The 25,864-nt window shown below is 32.4% G+C and overlaps 1 protein-coding gene across 1 annotated transcript; it reads right to left on the minus strand.

Moving 5' to 3' along the window:
* Nucleotides 1–374: 374 nt before the first annotated feature.
* On the minus strand, nt 375–25,817 carry LOC139481826 (cytosolic non-specific dipeptidase-like). Its single transcript, XM_071265341.1, has 14 exons — nt 25,595–25,817; nt 22,451–22,574; nt 21,184–21,354; nt 19,301–19,381; nt 17,579–17,653; nt 16,092–16,172; nt 14,631–14,704; nt 13,128–13,202; nt 12,335–12,479; nt 11,513–11,612; nt 9,654–9,825; nt 2,146–2,231; nt 1,210–1,376; nt 375–641 (listed from the first exon to the last, which is right to left on the minus strand). Exons 1-14 carry the CDS (start codon nt 25,771–25,773, stop codon nt 594–596), a joined length of 1,578 nt encoding a protein of 525 aa, XP_071121442.1. The 5' UTR covers nt 25,774–25,817; the 3' UTR covers nt 375–593.
* Between the last annotated feature and the right edge of the window lie 47 nt (nt 25,818–25,864).

Here is a 25,864-nt window from a genome sequence, read left to right on the forward strand (position 1 = left end):
ATGGCTGATAACATTGTGTTCACTATAAAAACAAAAAAATATCTAATAAAGAAGCACAAAAAGGCATCATACATGTCAAGTGACATGATATTCGTGTGTAATACACACTTTTTCAACGGTTTACACGTGAGGATTTTGTCACATGGCGTGTACACGCTTTTCACCACTTTACCGCAATTACACGCTTTTTCGTTCTTTTCATTTTTTTATTCGTTAGTGATATCGCTATTCTCGGGTTTTTTCCTTATTCGGCAATAAATACCAAAAAGCATGTAGACAAAACTAAAAAATTAAATATCAATGAAAACATTTGTCCTGTTATCCACGGAAATTGGTACTAAGAAAATAAATGACGTAACACCAGAAACACTACTAGTGTAGAAATATTTTATTTTTTTCAAAAATTATATAAATATCATATTTGTTCATAAGGACATTTGTGTTGAAAACCCAACCATTGCTGTTTATATAAATAAAATAAAATCTAGCACTTTGCTGTATTGTACAGTCAATAAAATTGTCAAAAAGTATGGCACTGCATAAATACAATTATAGTAACTGTTCTGTTTAGCTGAAACAGGTCACCACAAAGTTCATGACAATTTTGCTAACTCTTTGATATATGCTCCCAACACTTTTGCCTACAAAAGAAAAGATTTTTTTTAAACATTTGATTGAAGATGTACTGCTTTGCCATGTATTTTAATTGTGTTATAAAGTTGTGCAGTCTTTGAATGCACTTGTTATAAACCAATCAGAATGTTAGTTGAAATGAAAACTTTTTCAAATTTGTCCAAAGGGGGCTGACACTAGTTTTTGTCATAAATCTTCCTTTCTTGTTTAATAACTACAAATATTTCATTTTGGGTGTTTAATTTAAATAAAATTTTAACAAAATTTTTACTTTGTCCTTTTAAGAAAAATATGAAAATTTCAAAAAAAAATGAATCTCACACTTTATCAGAAATATTTATTGGATAAATATCAGATTGATGAACACTAATTTTGATTAATATTTCTTTAACAATAAAGCTTTATTAAAATGTTCAGCTGATCTTTACAGAGTTATCTCCCTGTTGTGTTATGCCTCACCTTAAACATACATTTCTATGAAATTATTGAAATCAAATTCTTCCTTTAGGCATTATTTAAAACAATGCTAAAGACAAAATTTGAGAGCTTTCAAATTTCAACCCTTTTCTTACTTACCCCATTTATATAATTCTTTCTGTCAATTTTCTCGTTTTGTGAATGAGCACCATCGTCTGAGGCACCAATAGGTAACAACATCACATTTTTGCCAGTTGCTTCTTGGAAGGTCAAGGTCACAGGTATGCTTCCTCCTTCTCTTGTTAAATCAGGTTCAACTCCAAAAACTGAAACACATTCAGATATCATAAAAGTCATACGATACTTTAAATTTAAAAAAAAAGTTGAATATGTTTTATTTACTTGAATGATAAGTTTAAAAATAAAACAAGTTAACACAGATTTTTTGTAAAAGAAAATACTTCATCTCATCAAAATCTTCAAAAATGTATTGCTTTTGAAAATTAAAATTGAGAATGGAAATGGGGAATGTGTCAAAGAGACAACAATCTGACAATAGAAAAGACAACAGCCGAAAGGCCACCAATGGGTCTTCAACTCCAACACTCCTTCAGCTAGCCCCTAAACAAATATGTTACTAGTTCAGTGATAATGGACGTCATACTAAACTCCAAATTATATTTGTCTTCCTGTACTCTGTAATCCATGTATATATTTCCGTTTGCCATAGCATGTATATATATGCTTCTTGCAAATAATGTATTTAGTCATTCATTCATTCATTGAATCCACCATTCTTTTTCTGTATGCAGGGACCTTAACTACAAGAACTCTTGTTTAAATTGGAAAATGATTATGCTTAAATTAAGGCCTTCTTACATGATTTTTATAACTGAACAAAAACCCCAAAAATATATTTTAAAAACTTCAATAAGAAAAATGATTTTTTTTAGAAATCAACTTTTTATTGATTTTACTCTTCATTCTAGTGCAAACAAGCTTCCCTCTTAGTTTCATTGGGTTGTTGGTATCATTACCATTTTCTCAACATATCCACATTTTCATAATAAAAAAATTACGTAACATATGGTTTACCTGTTTTCATTGCATTTCTACCAGCTACATAGTTAGGATCATTAAAGTCACTAACCCATGGTTTTCCTCCATGGCCCATAGACAGACTGAAAAGAAAATGGTCATCTGATTATCATACAAGAAAGGATATTGGTGAAATTTTAATAAGATTAATATCCAATGAGGACTCTAAAATAAAAAAAATATAATCTGAACTATTGCTGTCTCATTGATGTATAGCAAGCATTTTGTAAATATACATGTATATGTGAAGACTATTTTCACCATTTAATTCCAATTAAATGATATCCCATGAAATAAATCACTTCTCTAATTTTTGTGCTATTTTAACATTTCCTGAATAGTGTGAGCAGTGTCAGAAAAATATTTCTCATCACTAGCAAAATATCTGTTCTCAACAAATGAAATTTAATTATGACATTTAGTTTTCTTGATTTCTTCTGAATTTCTTATTGTGACCTCATGAAAAAAGGTGACCATGCCTGATGAGGTCACATATAAAGAACGCAACTTTCTGCCAATGTTTGAAAAGGAAGGATAGAAATCATAACAGAAACAGATTCCACCACTATCATCATGTATTACAATATTTCTCCACTCTCAGTAGTGAAATTTTCAATTATTTAAAATGTTTAGCAAGCCTCACGCTTTAACCCATTAACCCCTAATGACGCCTGTAGGCGTCATGGCAACAACCATTCTTTGATGGCCCGTATGACCCTCCATACATTTTTTGAACTGCCCCACCTGAACTGTCATGATAGCTGGGACTTCAACCAAGCAGTTCATGGTCCATAAACTCCTCTCAGACGTCTGTTTATGAAAATATGGCACGTTGAAAGCCGTTTAAGAGTTCAAAATCGGAAAAACATGAAAAGTAGCCAAAATGAGGTGGGGTTGGGCATCTTTTGATGGCCACTACTTAACTGGTAGTCATTGTAGGTATAAACTATTATCGTAAATGCATGCATAGGTGGTATAGGAACACAAAGAGGTATAATATGGCCAATAGGAATCTAGTCTGTAAAATCTAGGTCACCGTTTTGTCAAAAATCTGTAAAAACGGACATTTAGGCAGACCTGAATTGACGATAATAATTCGCCAGCAAGACACTTAAAGGGAAATTCCACGATTTTTTACTTATCATCTAATTATGTTCATCTTAACATAAACCAGATGCTCCGCAGGGCGTAGCTTTATACGACCGCAGAGGTTGAACCCTGAACGGTTGGGGCAAGTATGGACACAACATTCAAGCTGGATTCAGCTCTAAATTTGGATTGTGATTAAATAGTTGACACAGCATAGGTTTCTGACACAGAATGAATGTGTTCTAATGAACTTAAAATTTTTGTTTTCTCTTAGAGCAATTCACTATGCTGTTGAATATTAATCCTCTCAAAACAAGAATGTGTCCTCAGTACACGAATGCCCCACTCGCACTATCATTTTCCATGTTCAGTGGACCGTAAAATTGGGGTAAAAACTCTAATTTGGCATTAAAATTAGAAAGATCATATCATAGGGGACATGTGTACTAAGTTTGAAGTCGATTGGACTTAAACTTCATCAAAAACTACCTTGACCAAAAACTTTAACCTGAAGCGGGACAGACGGACGGACGAACGGACGGACGAACGAACGGACAGACGGACGGACGGATGCACAGACCAGAAAACCTAATGCCCCTCTACTATCGTAGGTGGGGCATAAAAATGTTTGAAGAAATTTTCTTTTTTATTTATGAAATTTCAAATGAGAAAAATTGAACCCAATTTTTTTAATCACATCCCCCTTTCCCTTATTCCAAAACTAATCTCAATTAAAATTTCTAATGGAGTTTGCAACAATAACTACTCATTTAAATACATCATAAAATATTAAGATGTAAAAAAAACTGCTTGTTATCACTGAATGTTATTTATTATAATTTATCAGTTGGTAGTAAAAAGTGAATATACATTGTATATTGTATATAACAAAGATTTAAGTTGATTCTGGACAAAGAAAGATAACTCCAATTAAAAAAAAATCTTGCTATTGCACAATATTTTGCAATTAGATATTTCTTGCTTACTATTCTGGACAAAGAAAGATAACTCTAATTAAAAAAAAATTTGCTATTTCACAATATTGTGCAATTAGATATTTCTTGCCATTGCGCAATACTGTGCAATTGAAAAGACTTGCTATTGCACAACACTTAATATAATAATTTTAGATCCTGATTTGGACCAACTTGAAAACTGGGCCCATAATAAAAAATCTAAGTACATTTTTGGATTCAGCATATCAAAGAACCCCAAGATTTCAATTTTTGTTGAAATCAGACTAAGTTTAATTTTGGACCCTTTGGACTTTAGTGTAGACCAATTTGAAAACAGGACCAAAAATGAAGAATCTACATACACAGTTAGATTTGGTATATCAAAGAACCCCATTTATTCAATTTTTGATGAAATCAAACAAAGTTTAATTTTGGACCCCGATTTGGACCAACTTGAAAACTGGGCCAATAATCAAGAATCTAAGTACATTTTTAGATTCAGCATATCAAAGAACCTAACTGATTCATTTTTTGTCAAAATCAAACTAAGTTTAATTTTGGACCCTTTGGACCTTAATGTAGACCAATTTGAAAACGGGACCAAAAGTTAAGAATCTACATACACAGTCATGACAGTTAGATTCGACATATCAAAAAACCCCAATTATTCAATTTTGATGAAATCAAACAAAGTTTAATTTTGGACCCTTTGGGCCCCTTATTCTGTTGGGACCAAAACTCCCAAAATCAATACCAACCTTCCTTTTATGGTCATAAACCTTGTGTTTAAATTTCATAGATTTCTATTTACTTATACTAACGTTATGGTGCGAAAACCTAGAAAAATGCTTATTTGGGTCCCTTTTTGGCCCCTAATTCCTAAACTGTTGGGACCTAAACTCCCAAAATCAATACCAACCTTCCTTTTGTAGTCATTAACATTGTGTTTAAATTTCATTGATTTCTATTTACTTAAACTAAAGTTATTGTGCGAAAACCAAGAATAATGCTTATTTGGGCCCTTTTTTGGCTCCTAATTCCTAAACTGTTGAAACCTAAACTCCCAAAATCAATCCCAACCGTTCTTTTGTGGTCATAAACCTTGTGTCAAAATTTCATAGATTTCTATTAACTTAAACTAAAGTTATAGTGCGAAAACCAAGAAAATGCTTATTTGGGCCCTTTTTGGCCCCTAATTCCTAAAATGTTGGGACCAAAACTCCCAAAATCAATACCAACCTTCCTTTTGTGGTCATAAACCTTGTGTTAAAATTTCATAGATTTCCATTCACTTTTACTAAAGTTAGAGTGCGAAAACTAAAAGTATTCGGACGCCGGACGACGACGACGACGCAGACGCCAACGTGATAGCAATATACGACGAAAATTTTTTCAAATTTTGCGGTCGTATAAAAACACATTTGCAAAGTTTTAAATTTATATTCCTTCTAATAACGGAGAAAATCAAGTATTTGTAACTTTTTTGGTTGAATTCTCGAGTGGGTCGTGACGTATAAGCCCGATTTATTGAATTCTGGGAAAAAATAAAATCTGTTTAACTCTTATAGCTTATCGACAATATACGTAATTAAAAGCGCACAGCTGACGAATGGTCGAAGTTATGAACCACAATATAAGAATGAACGAAAATGAATATGCATATACCGTTTTTTATTTATTGAATTAAACTCCTATAAAATTATCTCTAGTAAATGTTTTTGAATAAATTTAATTAATTATTGTTGAGATTTTTTTCATAAAATATTTATTGAACATTTTTACTGATATTGAACTGAAAATATTTCAGTTCTATTTACCGTTATTGTTTTGATAATCATTTCAATGCAACTAATGTGTGAGCAGAGTGTGTATATTATTTTGTAAAGGTCACTGTATATTTCTCGGCTTGAGGTCAATTCGTTTACCTTGTAGCTATTTAGCCGCAGGTGTGAGTTCAAGCGTACACAGGTATAAATGTTGTTATTTGGAAAGGATAAACAGAAAGGATTAGAAAGAGTATGCTGTCACGATGTTAATACACTAAGATTTAATACACGATGAGAATAAAGATACAATAATTAAATTGTGTAAATTAATTGAAAATAAAATTCAGATTCGTAATTCCGAAAGTGTATAAAAATAAAAGGAAACAATTTTTGATTACTTTCTTAGCGGCAATTGGCGTAAAGATTCAAATATGAAGCAAAAAATAGTAGTTTTAATCTTTTATAAAAACTAAATGCAATATTACCCAATTTGATATACCATTGTACATCTGTTTGATATCATTGACTTTACCGGAATTTCTTAACTTGTATTCAAATCTGGCTGTGTTTAAATGCTAATAAAACTATTGCAATTTTAAAGTTTTTAATTGACAAAAAAATACAACATACAACATGCATGATTTTTTTTTAGTTTCTTTTTAACATTTTATTCTTACATAATTAAATTCATTTGACAATCATTTACACGAACATTTTGTGAAAAGAATATCAATTATCTAAGCTAAGGCATTATTTCTTTTGAGGATTTTTGAGGATTTTTTAAAAAAATTCTATGATAATATTTGTGCAATGTTGAACATGATAGCCGTCATTAATCCAAATAAGTAATACAGTAGTTGTAATAAAAGTTATATTTTAGTCATGCATAACTGATATTGACGAATTTATAATAGTTCGTCCATACATCGTTGTTCTTGAAACAATCATTATTAGTATACATGTAAGTTTCCTGACGTATAAGAGCCATTGAGGATGAGCTCCAGAGAAATCAGACTAGTGGCGTTTCGTTCGTTTGTTTGTTGGGAAAGGAGAGGAAATGCAACCGCTTGTACAGATAAACGACAGAATTACCATACAAGCATTTATAGTCAACACAATCAGAAAGAGTTCCCATCGTTAGACGGAGAATATGAAGGCTTCCAAGAATGAACAAGTGACATGTCTAACTCTGAACAGTTAGAAAACAGACTATCGACATCGACCGCTTGTTCTTAATATTTGAAACTGTATGCATATATATACGTATACGTTTATGATATATATAGTGATGAGTTCTTGCGTCTGACAAAAACTAAATTCCTTCATGGTTATATCTTGCCATACGTTTATATTGGTTTGTAAGGTGATTACTCACAATCGTTATTTGAAAATCCTGTTTGTGAGATGTAGATTCATTTCAATACAGAAATTTCGTCTATATATTTCACAAGTGTATAACACGGAGAAGCTCTGAAGGTCCATTACTCCCATTTTGTTTGGGTGTGAACCATCGATGTTTACAGCAATATCACAGAATAAGATGATGATGGTAGAAAGAACTATGGGCGTCATGTGGCAAATATTACATGCATATCGGACAATGAGTTGTCAATCTGTATGAAAAGATTTCCAATACAACCATATTATTGAGAAGGAATGTTTACATGCTATACTCTCGTACTAGTATTACAGGGTTCTTGTGGCGTTCACCTTAGACACACATATTTTTTAAACGATGTTTAAAAAAAAGACAGAACCAATTTAATGTCATATTTCCCTATTTTTTAAATATAACTAAAAGTCTTTTATCTGACAAGAATACCCCTATTTAGCGAACAAGTAATTTATTCTTTTTTCTGTTATAGAATACCAAGAAAGAAAATAAATCCCGAAATTAATTTGAAACTTTGATACTCAAAAGTTTCCGAGCAAAATATTCACATTCCCTGGGGATAATTATAGTGTTCGTCCAGTGGCATATATAACAATTGTGATGACGAATTACTTCCTTTGTTCGAGAACAATCTTATTGAAATATAAATCTGTGATTTTACTAGGTCCACAGCTTCAATGAACCAATGCAAAAGTTATACATCGACCTGTATTTAAATCAAATTGGTTCTCTTCTTCTTCTGGTATACAATAGTCTATCGACATTCGATGATTACATACTGTTGGCATACGTGGACTAGTCTATTTACAACACTTTTACCCCTATTTATTCAAAATATATGTTTTTTTCTTATGTTCAATGTATACATGTATATATTTTAAATTGCGCTATAGTTCCGTAACTTTCTATCCAGTCGTATAAACGAATCGTCGGCAAGTGCGTACATTTTTTTAAATCAATATTTCTGGTCTGTTCCAATCTGTCCTTCACTATTGACAATGACTATATATTACATTTTCCCAAATTCACCCTTGGAAAAAATATTTAAATAGATTTTAATTTCATCAAATCTTATTTTTTGGGTATTATTTATATGTTTATGAATTATATTCTTTACACCAGAAATGTTATTTATAAACAAGCGTATGAGTTTAGTAATGACAAGTAAGACAGAGTTGTATATTATTCATCTGATAGTTCAAAATGGAAAGTTATAAGTTATAAGTTATCAGCCATGTACACTGATCAATACCTGCAGAAGTGAAACGATGCATGAACTTGCAAGCCCGACAGGAAATCGCTTGAATACCTGGACGTGTCACCTCACACCCCTCACAATACCTTTGGAAGTAATACCTTTAGCCATGCTGGTGATCAGATGAGGGAAGATCAAAATATATTTGTTTATTACTTTAAAGAATTATGAACAAATTAGATTTTCGAAAACAATTTTCACGGAACACTTATTTATGATTTCAACTCTGACTTTTCACCTAATTCCAATATCAACAGTTTAAAAACAACAGACCATGGTAATTTAAAAAAAGTAAGAATATTTTTCGTATCAAGTTAGTTAGTCGGATAAAACAACCGTACGATTGACAAGATATTGACACGCAATTATGACTACATCGGTTACTGTAGTTTTGTTTCTTTGTGGTTTATAGACATATCGTTTTTATTAATCGGGAAAGAAGACAAAATGGCGGATCGCAGAGAATTGATACTCTAAATTTAAAATCGATGGTGATCGCTTATCTAGCGGAATAAAACTTTAATATCTATGAATTTGAGCATTTTTATACAGACTGAACATAATATCAATTTTTGATTTTTTTGCGAAGTTTCCCTTTAAGTCCCATATACTCCCAGTTAGCATGCATGGACTGCTGTAACTATAGGGTAATACTTGAATGACAAAGAAACACAGTCTGGTTAATGTTCACCTCTAAAAAGGTCGTTTTAAAATCGGAAAATAGACGGAAAATGACCATTTTTCAGTGGGGGTGGGTTCAAACCCACGAGAAAATCTTCCACCTCCCACCCCACCCCCCACCCATGCCATCTGCCCCCAAATTTCAATACATAGTTTAATAGATGAGCAGCAGTTACAGCATCAAGAGTCTGCTAATTTGCATATAATTTGCATATGATTGCAAATTTTCGAAAATGCCTAATTTTTCAGAAATCTCTTAGGGGCGAATGAGTTAAATGTTAAAAAAAAATCAATTGTCTCACGTGGAAAAATATTGTAACACACTTGTTGCAGTTATGAAATCTATATGTATATTTTCAACAAACCTGACTTTGTTGGGACTTCCTTGTTTTTTGACAACATTATCAATATGTGCTTTAACTTTCTTCTCTACTTCCTCTGGTAACTGATCTGGTACTAGTCTAATAGAGAACTTTCCGATTACTTTACGTGGGATCACAGTCTTAGCTCCTGCTCCAGAAAAAGCTCCCTCAACACCTAGAATTATAATGGATATTTGTAAACTGATAAAAATTATTTGAAAATAGGGTAAAGGAGCATTGCTGGTTTTTACAGTTTTATTTATTTTTCTCTTATTTCAATTATTCTATTTTAGCATGCACATTCATTAATTTTCACAATTTTTCCTTTTGTAAGTAATTTGCAATAAAAAAAATGTCACACGTGTAAGGGATTTGCAGCAATACATATTCAGTCAAAAATGAATACAATAATAAATGCATACCGTATATTAATTTGGAAATACTATATCAATACATACAAAGGCATTGTCAACATTTGTTTATTTCTCCCTCTCTTGGTTTTTTAAGTCTTTTTTTCTGAACCCGACTTTTGAGCACAGGCACTTGTTTCTATCCATTGGAAGACCCACTATCAAAGTATATTTACGAGAAGGTACCCAACTACTTTTTTCACCTCTCCGCTTAAAACCCTTATTTCTCTGTCAATTCAGTCTCAAATTTTTTTGTTTCATACACCATTCAATTCATGAAAAGTTTATCTTTCAGATGAAATGCATTGTATTTACCCTTAGAGTACCCCTTACCCCAGTACACAAGATTTGTCAATGAATTTTCATGTGATCGTGCTTTTGAGCCCAGTTCCCCACTGTGTATACTGTGGATTCTTGTATTTACATTTGGGGCTTATTTTTCGAGACCTAGGAAAATTGTACTTTGTTATAATTTTTTATAATTTTGATTTTTTTTTTTTCCAAAGTTTGAATATTAGCCTATAGAAAACTTGTACTTAACTGAGCAATGAAATTTGTAATTCATTGAGGGTGGTAAAGGGGGTTACTGAACACGGAAACACGTGAAATAAAAATCGCAAAAACGTAGCACGAAAAATAAAAATCGGGAAAAACGAAGCACGATAAATAAGATCGTAATTATGAAGGAAACAAGTACCAGAAGTTATATCCAGTCGTTCTTGTAGATCATGCAGCCATTAGTAATGAACATTGAAGACCTTGCGGTCACCTTTTAGCGTCCGCTACTTGCATCTTACTTGATAAAAAATTGAATTCATATAGTTGATAATGGACAAATGAATAATGCGGCGGTGGAACAAAACATTTGTGAGCTCTCATTGTACTTCAAACTGCTGGATTGAGACAGACACATTAGAACTGTGGTGGTCTTAAACAAAGTTTCTGAGGTCCAAACTGTAAAACTCGATTGGACGTAGAGGCTTTACTATCAATCTACAATGCAATGACTGTAAAAGTTTTTAGGTGATTCAGTGAAATTACCAAAAGTAGAATGGTAACAATATATACATCAATTTCTATAAGTTTACACAAGACGTGAAGTTTCAGAAGGTATTATAACCTGAGACTACTATAACATATGTGTTATAGTAGTCTCAGTTATAACACACTGACTTTTTAATCAAATTCGGGACCTGCACGAGAAATTAAGAGCACTGACACGAAACACGGAAAATAAATAAGGGGAAACACGAAGCACGCAAATCGAGCCAAACACGAGAACACGAGAAATAACACGTTAAAACACGAAAATACGTGAAATAAAAAGGCTGAAAACGTTGCACGAAAATAACCCTTTACCACCCTCTTCATTTATACCTACAAAATTATATAAAACTGGCATCCAATAAATAATAATGAATGGCCAGTGATTAATCTAAATTTACTGCATACCGTGAATAGACAATGAAGGGAATCTCCATCTGTGCATCAATGCGTCTGGTTTGTTGTCATGGATTAATTTAGTCACACCAACATCTTTTCTGTATTCTTCCTAAAGACAAAAGTAAATCCATTAGGTATGATAAAGAGATCAATAAGTAAACAGAGTTATATATATATATTGAATATTTGTTTTAGTTTGTTAGTCCTTGTGTCTATGGTTATTTTGGTTTAAGAAACCATTTTTCACTTTCATAAAAAAAAACAAAAAAATCAAAAACTTAAAAGTAAATAAAGGGAATACCTTTAATTAGGTAAATTCTAGAATAGTCAAAGTAAACTAGTTTGAATTGTTTTACATTAGTCATTTCATGGTCTTTTATAGCTGACTATGCAGTATGGGCTTTGCTCATTGTTGACGACCATACTGTGGCTTATAGTTTTTTTTTTATTTCTGTGTCAATTGGTCTCTTGTGGAGAGTTGTCTTATTGGCAATCATACCACATCTTCTTTTTTTTATATAGACCTTTATTTCATGATCAATGATAAATATTGTGTTCAATCTTTTATTTTAAAATAATATCTAATTTTAAAGATTAGTAAAGTGAGCTTGATCAATAAATGTCAAAAGTATTTCAAATCAAACTTGACCTTTAATTCATGATTAATGACATTGGGTTCAAATTTCAACAAATTGGGTCAAGTAGTACTAGACATATCATCTAGAAACTGAACTTGTGACAATAAAGGGATGGCAGAATGAAGGTGCATAATAATATATTGCCCTTCTCCGATACAGGGTTGAAAATTTACTGTAATTACAAGATACTTACCAAATCAAAATCTATTGGACCATATGACTTTCGTTCATCGTCTGTGACAGGTGCTACTGTATCATAGATACCTGGAATCAGTATTTTCCCATTTACATCCACTAATGATCCTAATATTGCTGTTAAATCTGTCATTGCCTCATGTCTATTTATAGAAAAAATATACAATTTGTTTCTTTTTCCTTTGGTTATCTTTTCAAATAATCAGCAATGCACACATGTGCATATGCATTTAATAAATGAATCAAAATTCTGTTAAATTAATACAGCAAAAAATTTCACCATATTAACCATATTCTGCTGTTTCTTTTTTTTGGAAAGAACAACACTGCCAGGAAAATATGAGCACACAATTCTTATTGTCATGCAAAATAAACATATTTTCTTTCATTTTTTTTTTATATAAATAAGGCCGTTAGTTTTCTCATTTGAATTGTTTTACATTGTCATTTCGAGGCCTTTTATAGCTGACTATGCAGTATGGGCTTTGCTCATTGTTGAAGGCCTTACGGTGACCTATAGTTATTAATTTCTGTGTCATTTTGGTCTCTTATGGAGAGTTTTCTCATTGGCAATCATACCACATCTTCTTTGTTATATATAGCTATTAATTTTTTTCTATATAGCTGTTAATTTTTTTCTATATAGCTGTTAATTTTTTTCTGGAAAAAATCATCAGCTCAATGCAAGTATCTTATTGTCCTGTAAAAAATCTTGTGGTGACATCAACACTTACAGTGTGAAATATGACTATTTAATTGATCTCTGTATAAAAATAAAAAATAAAACTTACACTGTTCCTCCAAATACACCGGAATGTAAATCCTTCGTAGAACACTCCACTTCCAGAAAAAAGTAACAAATTCCTCTGAAATCCAATAAGAAAACAATATTATTCTATATACCAAGGAAGCACAGAGTAAACAGTATTAAATCGCCAAATTTAAAATTTCAATGTTAAATTCTGATGACATACTGGTATGCAACAGATTAGAAGTTTTTGTTTAATGACAGACATGGATCTAGTATATGAGGTTAATGGAGCGGAACTCTTACCAATTATGGAGAGTGTAGTTGGGTAAATGTTATACAATTTTTTTTTTATCTCAATTTGAACTATTGTACCCTGCCTGAAACCATCCCTGTAAAATACATTTAATTTAGTTTTTAAATAAACGTTCTTGATAGGGCAAGTTGAAAACGGACATGTGCAAATTAAACAACTATCTACCGAAGGACAATGATATAAACAACTATAGTTGAATTCTACCTCGCCCTGCTTGTCCTAATTTAAAGTATTTTATCTCTAAATTTAATAGGCCATAAACAAAACAAACACAAAAATAGGATAAGTTGCTTGCAGTTACATATTATTTTCTCTAGTGATGCAATATTTTTTTTCACTTTCTTGTACAGATTTCTTAGATTCAAACAACATATAAATACATGTTATAAACATAGCAGCAACTGTATATATACTAATGTGACAAACTTTGATTCAACGTAACTGCAAGTTCCTTTCGATACTACATGTAATACATTTAAAAAAATGCTGAACTTTGTATAGTACCATAAAACCCCTACCGTAGAAACAGCAAAACTTTTCTCATGCTTTATACACCTAACATCAAACTTTATAAATAGTACCTACTGTTGCAGAACTAACATCAGAACTAGTTATAAATACTAGTTTCCATCTATCGTCTATATATAAATGCTACAAATAGCAATTGGAAAAACTCAATTTTATACGAAATGAAATATATGTCACTGTAGCTCTTTGAATAGAAATATTACAACAAAAGTTTTCTACCGAAATAAAGCTAGAGGTTGCACTTTTCACAAGCCATGCCTCTTTAAGGGAGATATATAATATTCATAGATATTTTAATTTGTGTACATAATGGTTCCCAGATTTGATTTCTATGTTTCATCTAATTATGATCATTTTGCTAATAGAGAAATAGCTTGGGAATGTTACCAGTATAAAAACACAAGGTACCGGTGAAAAATGAATACTGAGGCAGACCAAAATTAAATGTAGGTGTAGTACAGAACTTTTGTATTATAAGTTTAAACTGCTAGAACTTTGGGGCATATAAATGTTGAAAATATGCCACACAGCCCTATGTTTTATCCTTTGAATTAAAAAGTAGTGCATATCATCTTTCTGTTCTAGGAAATATTTTTTTTACCAAACTTCCAAAAAAATGTTGCACAGCTTTAGCCGCAAAGGGAGTTCCTATTGGAAATTGCATTGTCTATAAATACAGAAGTGCAACACAGGAGAACTTACCTCAATCCATATGTAATACAAGGTTTTGTCTTCCCAAGCCAGTAATTATCAGAGATACAGACATAATCCACATCCTAAAATGTTTATAACAAAAAGATCAAATTTGGTTTTAGATTAAGATCTCCTTAATTACTGAAACATTTCCAATGTCATACGTTGCAATGAAATTACCGTAACATTCATAAATTTGTGTATCTAACAAATAACACTAATTCTGACATTTAGGATTTATTTTACAGGTGTTAGTAAAATTATTATGGCATTAAATTTATCAAGATGAAATCTTCAGCAAAATAAAAACAAATCCAATATACTTAAAAACATTTACAAATTTAAAATTTATAAAAAAGTTAATTAGACAATTTACCTTAACTTTTACAATATTATAACATAAGTAGATACATAAACATTTGATCACATATACACAAAACAAATTGTTGATGTCTTAGCCAGAAACAGCAAATGTACAGAAATATAGTGTTGGCCCCTTAATCTAAGTACATGTGTATATATATATATATCTATTCTTATTGATCCATATATGCTAAGATCAAATTAAGAAATAATTCTATCCTGCCATGCTCTATGCTCATTTTAACATGGGTAGGCATTATATTTGTTAATATCTAAATACCAAGCGTTAGCGAGGTATTAAATGTTTACAAATATAATGCCTACCCATGTTAAAATGAGCATAGAGCATGGCAGGATAGAATTATTTCGATTCTAATAGGAATACTTGAACTTTTTCACTTCGAAGCGGACCAATAGTAGACGCTCGGAATGTCGCCATTTTGATTTCATGAACCAAAAACGTTATAGAAAATCAGCAGTTTATCAATAAACAAGAATGTGTCCTCAGTACACGAATGCCCCACTCGCACTATTATTTTCTATGTTCAGTGGACCGTGAAATTGGGGTAAAATCTCTAATTTGGCATTAAAATTAGAAAGATCATATCATAGGGAACATGTGTACCAAGTTTGAAGTTGATTGGACTTCAACTTCATCAAAAACTACCTCGACCAAAAACTTTAACCTGAAGCGGGACAGACGGACGGACGGACGGACGAACGAACTGACGCACAGACCAGAAAACATAATGCCCCTCTACTATCGTAGGTGGGGCATAAAAAAGAACAGAAACATTTTAACTTACTTTTAGAATGTTTTTATTTAATTTCCTAGCGAGCAGCACCAACAAAAATGTCAATTTTGATCTCTGGCATTGTTCAAAATTCACCTGACGTTGCAATTTCAATTGTGACATCAATCACGTGCAGCCCATGTTCTATTTGAATTAGAACATGGCTTTGTATCCAAAGCTTAAAAAGAACGTCATATTAGAATGAACAATGATGAATAAAAAATCAAATATAATTTATGTAGAAAAAGAAGCTTCTGTAATATATGTTACAGTAAATTATTTCCTTGGTCAGTTCAATATAATATATATTTACCTTTAAGAATGTTTCTTTCTTGGAAAAGACTAAATCATCTAGACCTTCTGATCCTGATTCTTCCATACCTTCTAGCATAAACTAAAATAAACCATCATTAAATTATAAATTTGAATAAAGTATTGGTGAAAGAATCCCAGATAATCATGTTAAAACTAGATTGATTTTTGTTTTTTGGTGTTTTAATGCTACTTTTAAGCATCACATCTAGGCTATTTCATGGCAGCCATTTTTAGTTGGTTGAGGAAGCCAGAGTGCCTGGAGAAAACCACTGACCTTTGATAGGAAAACTGACAATCCTAGTCAAATAAGATTTGAGTTGAGTGCACCCACACGAGTGGGGTTTGAACTCACAAACTCAGTGTTGACTGGCAAGTGATTACAGTAGTAACTTCTTAGATCACTCAGCCACCGAGGCCTCTGTTAAACTAGAAATTTGATGTATTGAGATTAGGATACCATAAAGTTAAAGTATCTTAAAAGCACAAGTTTAATTTTCCATAGTTTTAAGGACACATATCGTAGAAAGGCTTGTATAGTTCGCACTGGTACATAGTCCGCACCCATTCTCACCACGAAATTTTAGGTAAAAAAACTTTTTGTAACTGTTAGAAAAGGTCTAATGAAACTCCGGTAATTTCAAATCCTGTGTGATCGTTTGCCGTATTTTCTTGGGAAAACCTGTTTTCCATCATCAAACAGAAGCTGTAACTGCTTGTAAATGATTCTAGAACGCTTCATGATTGTTAAAATAAGTTTAATTCACTTAAAAAACAATTTAGAAACTTGTGTATGTTTAAACAGGAAGTTTAAAAAGCATGTGTAAGAGAAGAAATTAACCGGTGAGAGTCGAAATCCGTACCCGACAGATATCACTATAATATGACTTTGAAAGTAAAACAGTTCCATCCTTTTGTAAAACAGTCTTTAATATACCTATCACATTAATGTTTGAAGGAAACCATATTAGTCAGTATGAAACAACAAAACGGAATGAACATTAATCAATTACGTTTTGTAGTTTACAAATTCTAAGCTGGTTTACGGTTGTCTTTTTTACTATGTTTGTATCGTTTCAATTAATCAGATACCAGTTTATTTCAACCAATGCATTGAAAAGAAACGAGAAATTTGTAATGAAAGATTTAGTTTTTATATTTATCAGTATTAATTTGATATTGAATAGAAATAACATTAATATGGATGAGTTAAAATTATAAGTTTGAAAAATGATGAGAGCGCCCTCTACAATATCAATAACAAGGATGGCGGAACGTAAACAAACTACCTCGGCCGCAAAATTGAACTTGTTCTCTTATTTCTTGCTTATTGTACTCTATAGTCCGCACCCCTTCTAAAAGGTCCAATTTTGGAGAGAAAAAACTGCGAACTATACAAGCCTTTCTACGGTAATTTATTTTAAAATGTTGTTAAAAACTAAAATAATTTTTATTTGAATGTCAGCAGTAAACATCCTTTAATACTACCTTGATGTTGATAGGAATGTCCTGCTTAAGTTCTTGCATAGCTTCCAGTGTGTTTATCCAGTCTAATACAGGACCCTGAAAAAAGTATCAGATTCAAAATATACTATAACCCTGCCACATTCTCTATGTATGTGCCTGTCCCAAGTCAGGAGCCTGTTATTCAGTGGTTGTCGTTTGTTTATGTGTTACATAATTATTTTTTCCTTCATCTTTTGTACATAAATTAGGCCGTTAGTTTTCTTTTATGAATTGATTTACATTGTCAGTTCAGGTCTTTTATAGCTGACTATGCGGTATGGGCTTTGCTCATTGTTGAAGGCCATACGGTGACCTATAATTGTTAATTTCTGTGTCATTTTGGTCTCTTGTGGAGAGTATCATTTAATTCTGATAATCTTGTCTTGCAAGGAAATGAATAAAAGGAGATTAGATCAGTTTAATACAGATATATGTTAACCTGAATTTTTATACAATATTTGTAATTTAAACAGAAAAATTCGTAAGGGTTCCACGGAACCCGGTGTCTCGCCTACTTTTTCTGTTAATCGCAGACTCAACAAAAATGAGGAAAAACATCAATAAAAATTTCCCTCACAATACTGTCTTTTGATTGAAAGAAGCTTCCAAGTTTGGTAAAAAAATCCAGGACAGGTTATGAATCTAATAAATGTTTTATAAACTTTAACTGCAGACTGTATGTAATGTTAACTGGAAGAAAAACTAAGTCCATTTATAAGTAAAATACGGAAAAAGTGAATTTTTTTTTACAAAATTTACTTCTGAATAATATCTTATGATCAGAAATAAGCTTTTGTCGAAGTTTGGTAGAAATCCAGGATACGTTTAAGAACATTATAAAAATTTTAAAAACTTAAACCACAGAGTGAATGTTTTGTTTCTGGCAAAAAAACTAAGTCCATTTATAAGTAAAATACGGAAAAGTGGAAATTTATTTTTACAAAATTTTCTTCTTGATACTCTCTTATGATCATAAACAAGCTTCTGTCCAAGTTTGGTACAAATCAAGGATAGTTTATGAAAGTTATTAAATTTTAAAAACTTTAACCACAGAGTGAATGTAATGTTTCCTCGCAGAAAAACTAAGTCCATTTATAAGTAAAATACGGAAAAAATGGAATTTTATTTTTACAAAATTTACTTCTGGATACTTTCTTATGATCATAAACAAGCTTCTGTCCAAGTTTGGTAGAAATTCAGTATAGTTTAAGAAAGTTATTAAAATTTCAAAAGCTTTAACCACAGAGTGAATATTTGTGGACGCCGCCGCCGCCGCCGACGGAATGTAGGATCGCTTAGTCTCGCTATTTCGACTAAAGTCGAAGGCTCGACAAAAATAGGGAGGTCTTTTTTTTTGTTGAGTATTTAAACTTGTGGTTACTTGCTGAAAACAATGAAAAAATGGAAATTGATATTCCATGGATGAAAATAAATTCATAGACCGAGCCATATGCCTTGAAGTTTTTCCAAAACCAGTGACATAAGCAGTCTTCATCATGTTTGAATCTACAGGCCCAAGGCTGATTTTTACGAAATTTCAGTTATCTATTGGCCTGTACAGCTGATGTTTACAGACCTGACAGCATATTTACAATCAATGGCTGGTGTGCCTGTGGTTTAGCACATAGACTGCATAAGTTTTTCTTGATTTTTTTAGTCAGGTCATACATGGAGACACAATTAAAACATTTATCCTCAGTATACCTTATCATCTGTGGAACCACGGCCATATAATTTCCCATCTACTTCTGTCAGTACAAATGGTTCTGTATCCCAGCCATCATCCTGAAAATTTAATAAAACTTATATAGTCATGACACTGTAAAAAAAAGTCATTCCAATTGATATTTTATGGTGTGTCTTTCTATGTTGTGATGTTATACTATTGCTTCAGAAAAGGGAGAAGGCTTGGTACCAATAAAACATTTAATCCTGCCCTTTATAGCTTGCTGTTTGGTGTGAGCCAAAGCTAGGTGGTGAAGGCTGTACCTTGACCTATAATGGTTTACTTTTATAAATTGTTACTTGGATGGAGAGTTGTCTCATTGGCACTCATACCACATCTTCCTATATCTATATATTATACAAGTTTATATTTCCGTAAAATTGTTTTTATATAAATTTCCATGGGCGTTAGTTTTCTCAATTGAATCCTTTTATATTTTTCCTGTTGTATCCTTTTATAACAGACTATATGGTACGGGTTTTCTCATGGTTGAAGGCTGTACGGTTGCCTACTATAATTGCTTACATCCACTTCATTTGAACTTTGGTGGCCTTCAGCTGTTGTCTGTTCTATGGTTGGGTTGTTGTCTCTATGACACATTTCCCATTTCCTGTCTCAATTTTACTATACAATATAAGCCTTCGCTCATTGTTGAAGGCTGTACAGTTACCTATAGTTGCTAACATCCATGTCTGTGAGTCGTTGTAGCATTGGCAGTCATATATCACATTCCCTTACTTTTATCATGTTTATATCAAGTATAAAAATACAGCTTTTAAATCTATATGAAAATCATTTTTTATCCATGTAACAATGAATATATTTATCACAAACTAGAAGCCTGTTGTTAATGTAAACAATGTTGTTCAATGTTTTTTTCGTTTGTTTGGGTGGTTCATAAGTGCTTCTTGTTTCCTGGTTTTTGTATAGATTAGACTGTTGGTTTTCCTGTTAGAATTGTTTTACACTAGTCATTTTTGGGGCACTTATAGCTTGCTGTTCTGTGTGAGCAAAGACTCTGTATGGTAGGCCCTACTTTGACCTATAAGTGGTCTACTTATTTATCATGTGTATATTTAAAATAACTACAAGCTGTCATTTAAAATTGCAATAGAACAGTGTTGCCACATGAAAGAAAACATGGTCAATTACATCTTACTGATTTAACCAATAAACAAGCTACAGGTTGTGACAAAATGACACATTTTTATGGATTATACAGGGAAAAAAGTATTATGTGATTCAAAGCTAAACTAAATGATAGAATTGTAAAATAAAATACAAAAAGATAGCTTTTTTGAAAATGCTTTTAAAATATCAAAAGAAAGGATAGGGTCTACATGTATTTTTTCTGGCTAATATACAGAATAGGAAAATTCCATGTAGAATCCTTCAGAAAATGCACTGGTTCACAGTTACCTCCCCTTATTAAAATGCCAATTTATAAACATTAAAAACCAAGCAAAAATAATGTACACTTGTTAAACATATTAAAATTTATAATTTATAATCTTATAAATTTGTTCTTTTAAATAAAAATTCACATTAGTTAACTTATTTGTCTTCCTGCATCAAATTTTGCTAACTGGATTGAAAATCTGGAACTAAGGTTCTCTGTTTTTTTTAAATCCAAGATGGCAAAAGACACCCATACCACCTTAAGTACTTTGAGGGCTAAAAAGCCAGTCAAGGTCGTTAAACACTTCCATCATCACCACCTTAAGTACACCAGTGGTTTTAATGTATTTCTAAATTTCAAAAAGTAAAATGTCCCACTGGCTTTATCATGTTTATAAATCTTTCTTCAAAACCCTGCAAGATGTTTTTCTAAACTATAGATACATGAAAAATAAATGTAGACCTTGTGTGCTGGTTGCACATCTAAATGTCCATACACCAATAATGTCTTCTTTTTTGGATCTGTACCAAGTGTGGCAAGTAATACAGGAGGCAAGGGTAACTTTGATCCATCAGGCATGACCTGGTCGCCTAATTCTTCTAACTGGGTGGTGGCTCCTAATGTTTCTAATTCCTGCAAGAAGAGAAATTGAAAACTACAAAGAATTATAATTATCACAGATTGTTTCATGTTTTCTGCCTGCAAAATTTTTATCAAAAATGTATGGGTAGGGATTTGCGCAAATCCCTACACATACTTTTTTTTGTAAGAAAAGCATAACCCACCCACCAATATATTTCCCAGCTTGATATACAATCTTTATGATACCTTAGTTATTATTAACCAGACAAGATCATTCATATTAATTATTATAAATAAAGAATTCAGTTTACAGTTTTAACAGTAGATGAACATATATGACCTAAAACAAATCATTTTCTACCCATTGTTACAAAATCTCTGTGAAATTACACTCAATCATATTTGACATTTGATTGTATGGTATTGGTACATTTTACAATGGGGAAAAATTAAACATAAAATTGAGAATGGAAATGGGGAATGTGTCAAAGAGACAACCACCCGCCCAAATAAAAAACAACAGCAGAGGGTCACCAACAGGTCTTCAATGTAGCGAGAAATTCCCGCACCCGGAGGCGTCCTTCAGCTGGCCCCTAAACAAATATATACTAGTCCAGTGATAATGAACGCCATACTAATTTCCAAATTGTACACAAGAAACTAAAATTAAAATAATACAAGACTAACAAAGGCCAGAGGCTCCTGACTTGGGACAGGCGCAAAAATGCGGCGGGGTTAAACATGTTTGTGAGATCTCAACCCTTTTCAAATTCTCGCATATGAATTCTTTCAGCAGACTATTTTAGTTAAGATTGCAACATCTTCTGTAGCAGGTAGCTGTACACTAGCTTCGAAGTTCTAGAAAACATAAACTCTTAAATTATACTTATAGATAAAAGATAAATCTGTTAAAACAGTGATGTCAGATATGAGGGGCCTGATGGGGGGGGGGGGGGGGGGTCTCATCACAATTTACGAGTTGATTTTTTTGTCAATCACAATTCACAGAAAATAAATTTCCATGATCACAGATCAGGAAAATATCAAAAAAACAAAAAAACTGTAGAAAAACGGATCACGATAGCGAAAATGCGCGATCACGAAGAACGAAAATAACCCCTCAGATATCTTCAAAAATAAATTTTACCTTTTGAGTCCACTTGACCATTTTTACAATTTCAGGTCTTGTTTCTGGCCATGCTGATACACTTTTGATAGCAACTGTGTCTGCCAGTCTTTTGATATACTTTTCTTGTTTTGCATCTATTTGCCTGTGTACGAAAAAATTCCTTTGATTACATTATGTACATTCAAAGTTCTTTCCATAATTATAATTAACCCTTAATGTTAAAATAAGAGTTTATACATGTTATAGGTAATTGTTGTTTATTATATAATTATGATATACTGTAAATTCAGAAATTAGGCCACACTTGTCACTTAAAAATATTTTGGTTTGCCCTTACCCTACCAAACATCAAGACAGTGGATAGGTGGGTCGGCAATTTCTTTTTTTGGGGGGAGAAAGAGAAATTTAAGTATCAGATGTTTATTAGTCTTCATGCCTATCGGAATAAAAAAAATATTTTCATATCAGGACAATAAAAGATTTGAGTAGGCAGCTATTTTCTGGTTAGGTAGGGTTAGGGCAAACCAACCTATTCTTTTGTATGGCCTTATTGTGCGCATTTATTATTGCAATTTTGTCATTTTAGACTATTTTATTTTTTGTGATATGGAGAAAAATCCTGTTTAATTCATATATAAAAAAATTCAAAATGTGAGTTTAAATTATTGCGATTTTTACCCTATCACATTTTTTGCACTAATAAAAACATCACAATAATTTCTGAATTTACCTGCAGTATATGGTGTTATAGTAGACTCAGACCAGTCCAAATATAGCAGGCTGTTTGACATCAGAGATATCTTGAACTAATCTCCCAGTAATATATATGATTGATTTATTGTTTGTTGCTTAACAACTAGTGATCCAGTATATTAATTCATGTTCCAGCATTTTGTCCAGAGGACAGTAATATTTTGATACATGCTGGCTTCTCAAGTTTAAATAAGGTCATGCAAAATTGATAGTTTGTTTCTCCTAAACCTATTTGGTTTGTTTTTACCCTCTGGTCAATTCTTTTCTTTTCTTTGTTCATGTTGTTTGTGCAGATGAAAGATATTGCTCTGTTATTTTTGGGTTGGTTTTTTTTGACTAATTTTTAATTATGCTTTTTAAATTGCATTTGTCCCTGGCATTTTAACAACTGTGCCAATATCAATTTTCAGGTCTTTGGTTTGATCCAGCCAGAGATCCAACCTGCTACCTTCCACACCCAGGGATTTTCCAACCCACATTTTGGGTCCGAATTTATAGGCCCAATCTCAAACCTGATGTGAACATGCTATCACCAGAGAAACAAAGGAGTACTGCTATTCAAAAGATGAATATTTGACTTTATTCCATATACATGATATAATAGGCTATTTGCCAAATTATGCCTTTCACCAGAAAAGATCACCAATGTTGCATGCCTTGATGATGTCATTTACCAGAGAGGTGTGCTGGTGAATCCCTGCACTATTGAAGTTTCAAACACTATCAGAATTGTCATTCTGCAGGGTAGTCTTAGGTCTAGAAACAATTTTATATTTTATAAGTATACTAATCTGAATCCCTCAAGGACTGACATGACTGAAAGGTGGGGGATCAACTTATCAGATTACAGTTTCAAAAATATTTTGTGATAATATGCATGATATCTTTCAATCAGTTTAATTGAAGTCTGGAGCTGGCATGTCAGTTAACTGCTAGTAGTCTGTTAACTGTTATTTATGTATTATTGTCATTTTATTTATTTTCTTAAAATCTTTTGTTACATCTTCTGACATCGGACAGAATGACGATTATGAAAGTGCTAGAAACTTTTAATAGAGCAGGGATACAGGCGTGCCTTCTGTCTGGTAAATGACGTCATACGTCATAAAGGCGTTTGAAATTGAAGATCTTCTCCAGTGATAGTCCGAGATTACTCTGACGTCCAACGGCTGTTTTAACAGACAAGCTGGGGCCGTGGGACTTCAGAGCTGGTCCCATATCGAAAAGTGGATATTTGCCCATCCAAATTAGATGTGCTGCTTTTCACTTCTGATGCCGACTGACGGCCTTGGAATTATATAAATCGGGCATCAATCTGTTCATTTTTCATTTATCTCTTCATTTATGTAAGTTTCACATACCTGCGAACCTTTATTTTTCCATATTTTAACAGTTTTCACAGTGACCCATCGATTTCGGCATTTTGACTTTCACTTTCAAATGGACGCAAGTTACGAGAGAGTTCGTGGTCTCGAGACTCAAAATATGCAAATATTTATATTTTTTCACCTCCTTTATGGGAGATCGATGTTTAACATTTAGTAGCCAACCACGATTGTTCACCTCCTTTTCAGGAGATCGGTATGAAGAATTTAGTTCCGACCACGTTACAATCGGAAGCTCTCGGACATTTAGATAACTTGCATCGTAAATGAACGAGGTGTTACATTATGGTCATTTGCATAAATCATCACTGTTTTCTCGTGGTCACGTGATTATCTTTGAAAATGAAAGGCAAAATGCCGAAATTGATGGGTCACTGTGAAAACTGTTAAAATATGGAAAAATAAAGGTTGGCAGATAGGTGAAACTTACATAAATGAAAAATGAACAGATTGATGCCCGATTTATATAATTCGAAGGCCGTCAGTCGGCATCAGAAGCGACGAAGCAGCGAATCTATTTTGGGTGGGCAAATATCCACTTTTCGATATGGGACCAGCTCTGACGTCCCACGGCCCCAGCTTGTCTGGCAAAACAGCCGTTGGACGTCAGAGTAATCTCGGACTACTCCAGTGAAAGACATGATTCCAGAAACAGTTTTCACAGCATAAAAGCATAAAAAGATTTATTTATATGTATAACCGACTTTAAATAAATCTTTTTATGCTTTTATGCTTTTATAGAAATGACCTATAACTGTAGTCAAAATAAATATATATATATGACGTCTTAAAAGGCTATTTTATATTTTTTCTTTTATGTCTCACACTATACACTGTAAAGCGTCAAAGCAAAAATACAGTAGCCTTTCAACTTTCAAGAAGTCATAATTATTTTGACTATTGAAAAGTTCTGGGGATTAAAAACGAAAGTGAAAATAGACTGCAAATATGTTGAATGACAATTTTGTTAACATGTATCTGGATGCAACTTATTGAAGAACAGTAAAATTAAAAATAACCTTACTCAAAAAGTTTCTTTGTGTCTGTATCCATGATGACAGAAGGTTTTGATACTGGGTGGGAAAGTGTTCTCACTATCTGCAGATTGACCACGTGATTTTTTTGTACGGATCTGACTAATGACCAAAGTACAATTTTTTTTACTTTTGTCCGAGTACATCCATATAAGTGATTTAAGATCATAACAATCTCTTCAGTAAAACAAATTTATTGGAGGGAATTTTAAACTACATAATCACGAAAAGAAAGAATTCTAGTTTCTTGCAGTTGTAGC

This window comes from Mytilus edulis, chromosome 7, assembly GCF_963676685.1.
Source record: "Mytilus edulis chromosome 7, xbMytEdul2.2, whole genome shotgun sequence".
In the NCBI taxonomy this organism is placed as follows: Eukaryota; Metazoa; Mollusca; class Bivalvia; order Mytilida; family Mytilidae; genus Mytilus; species Mytilus edulis.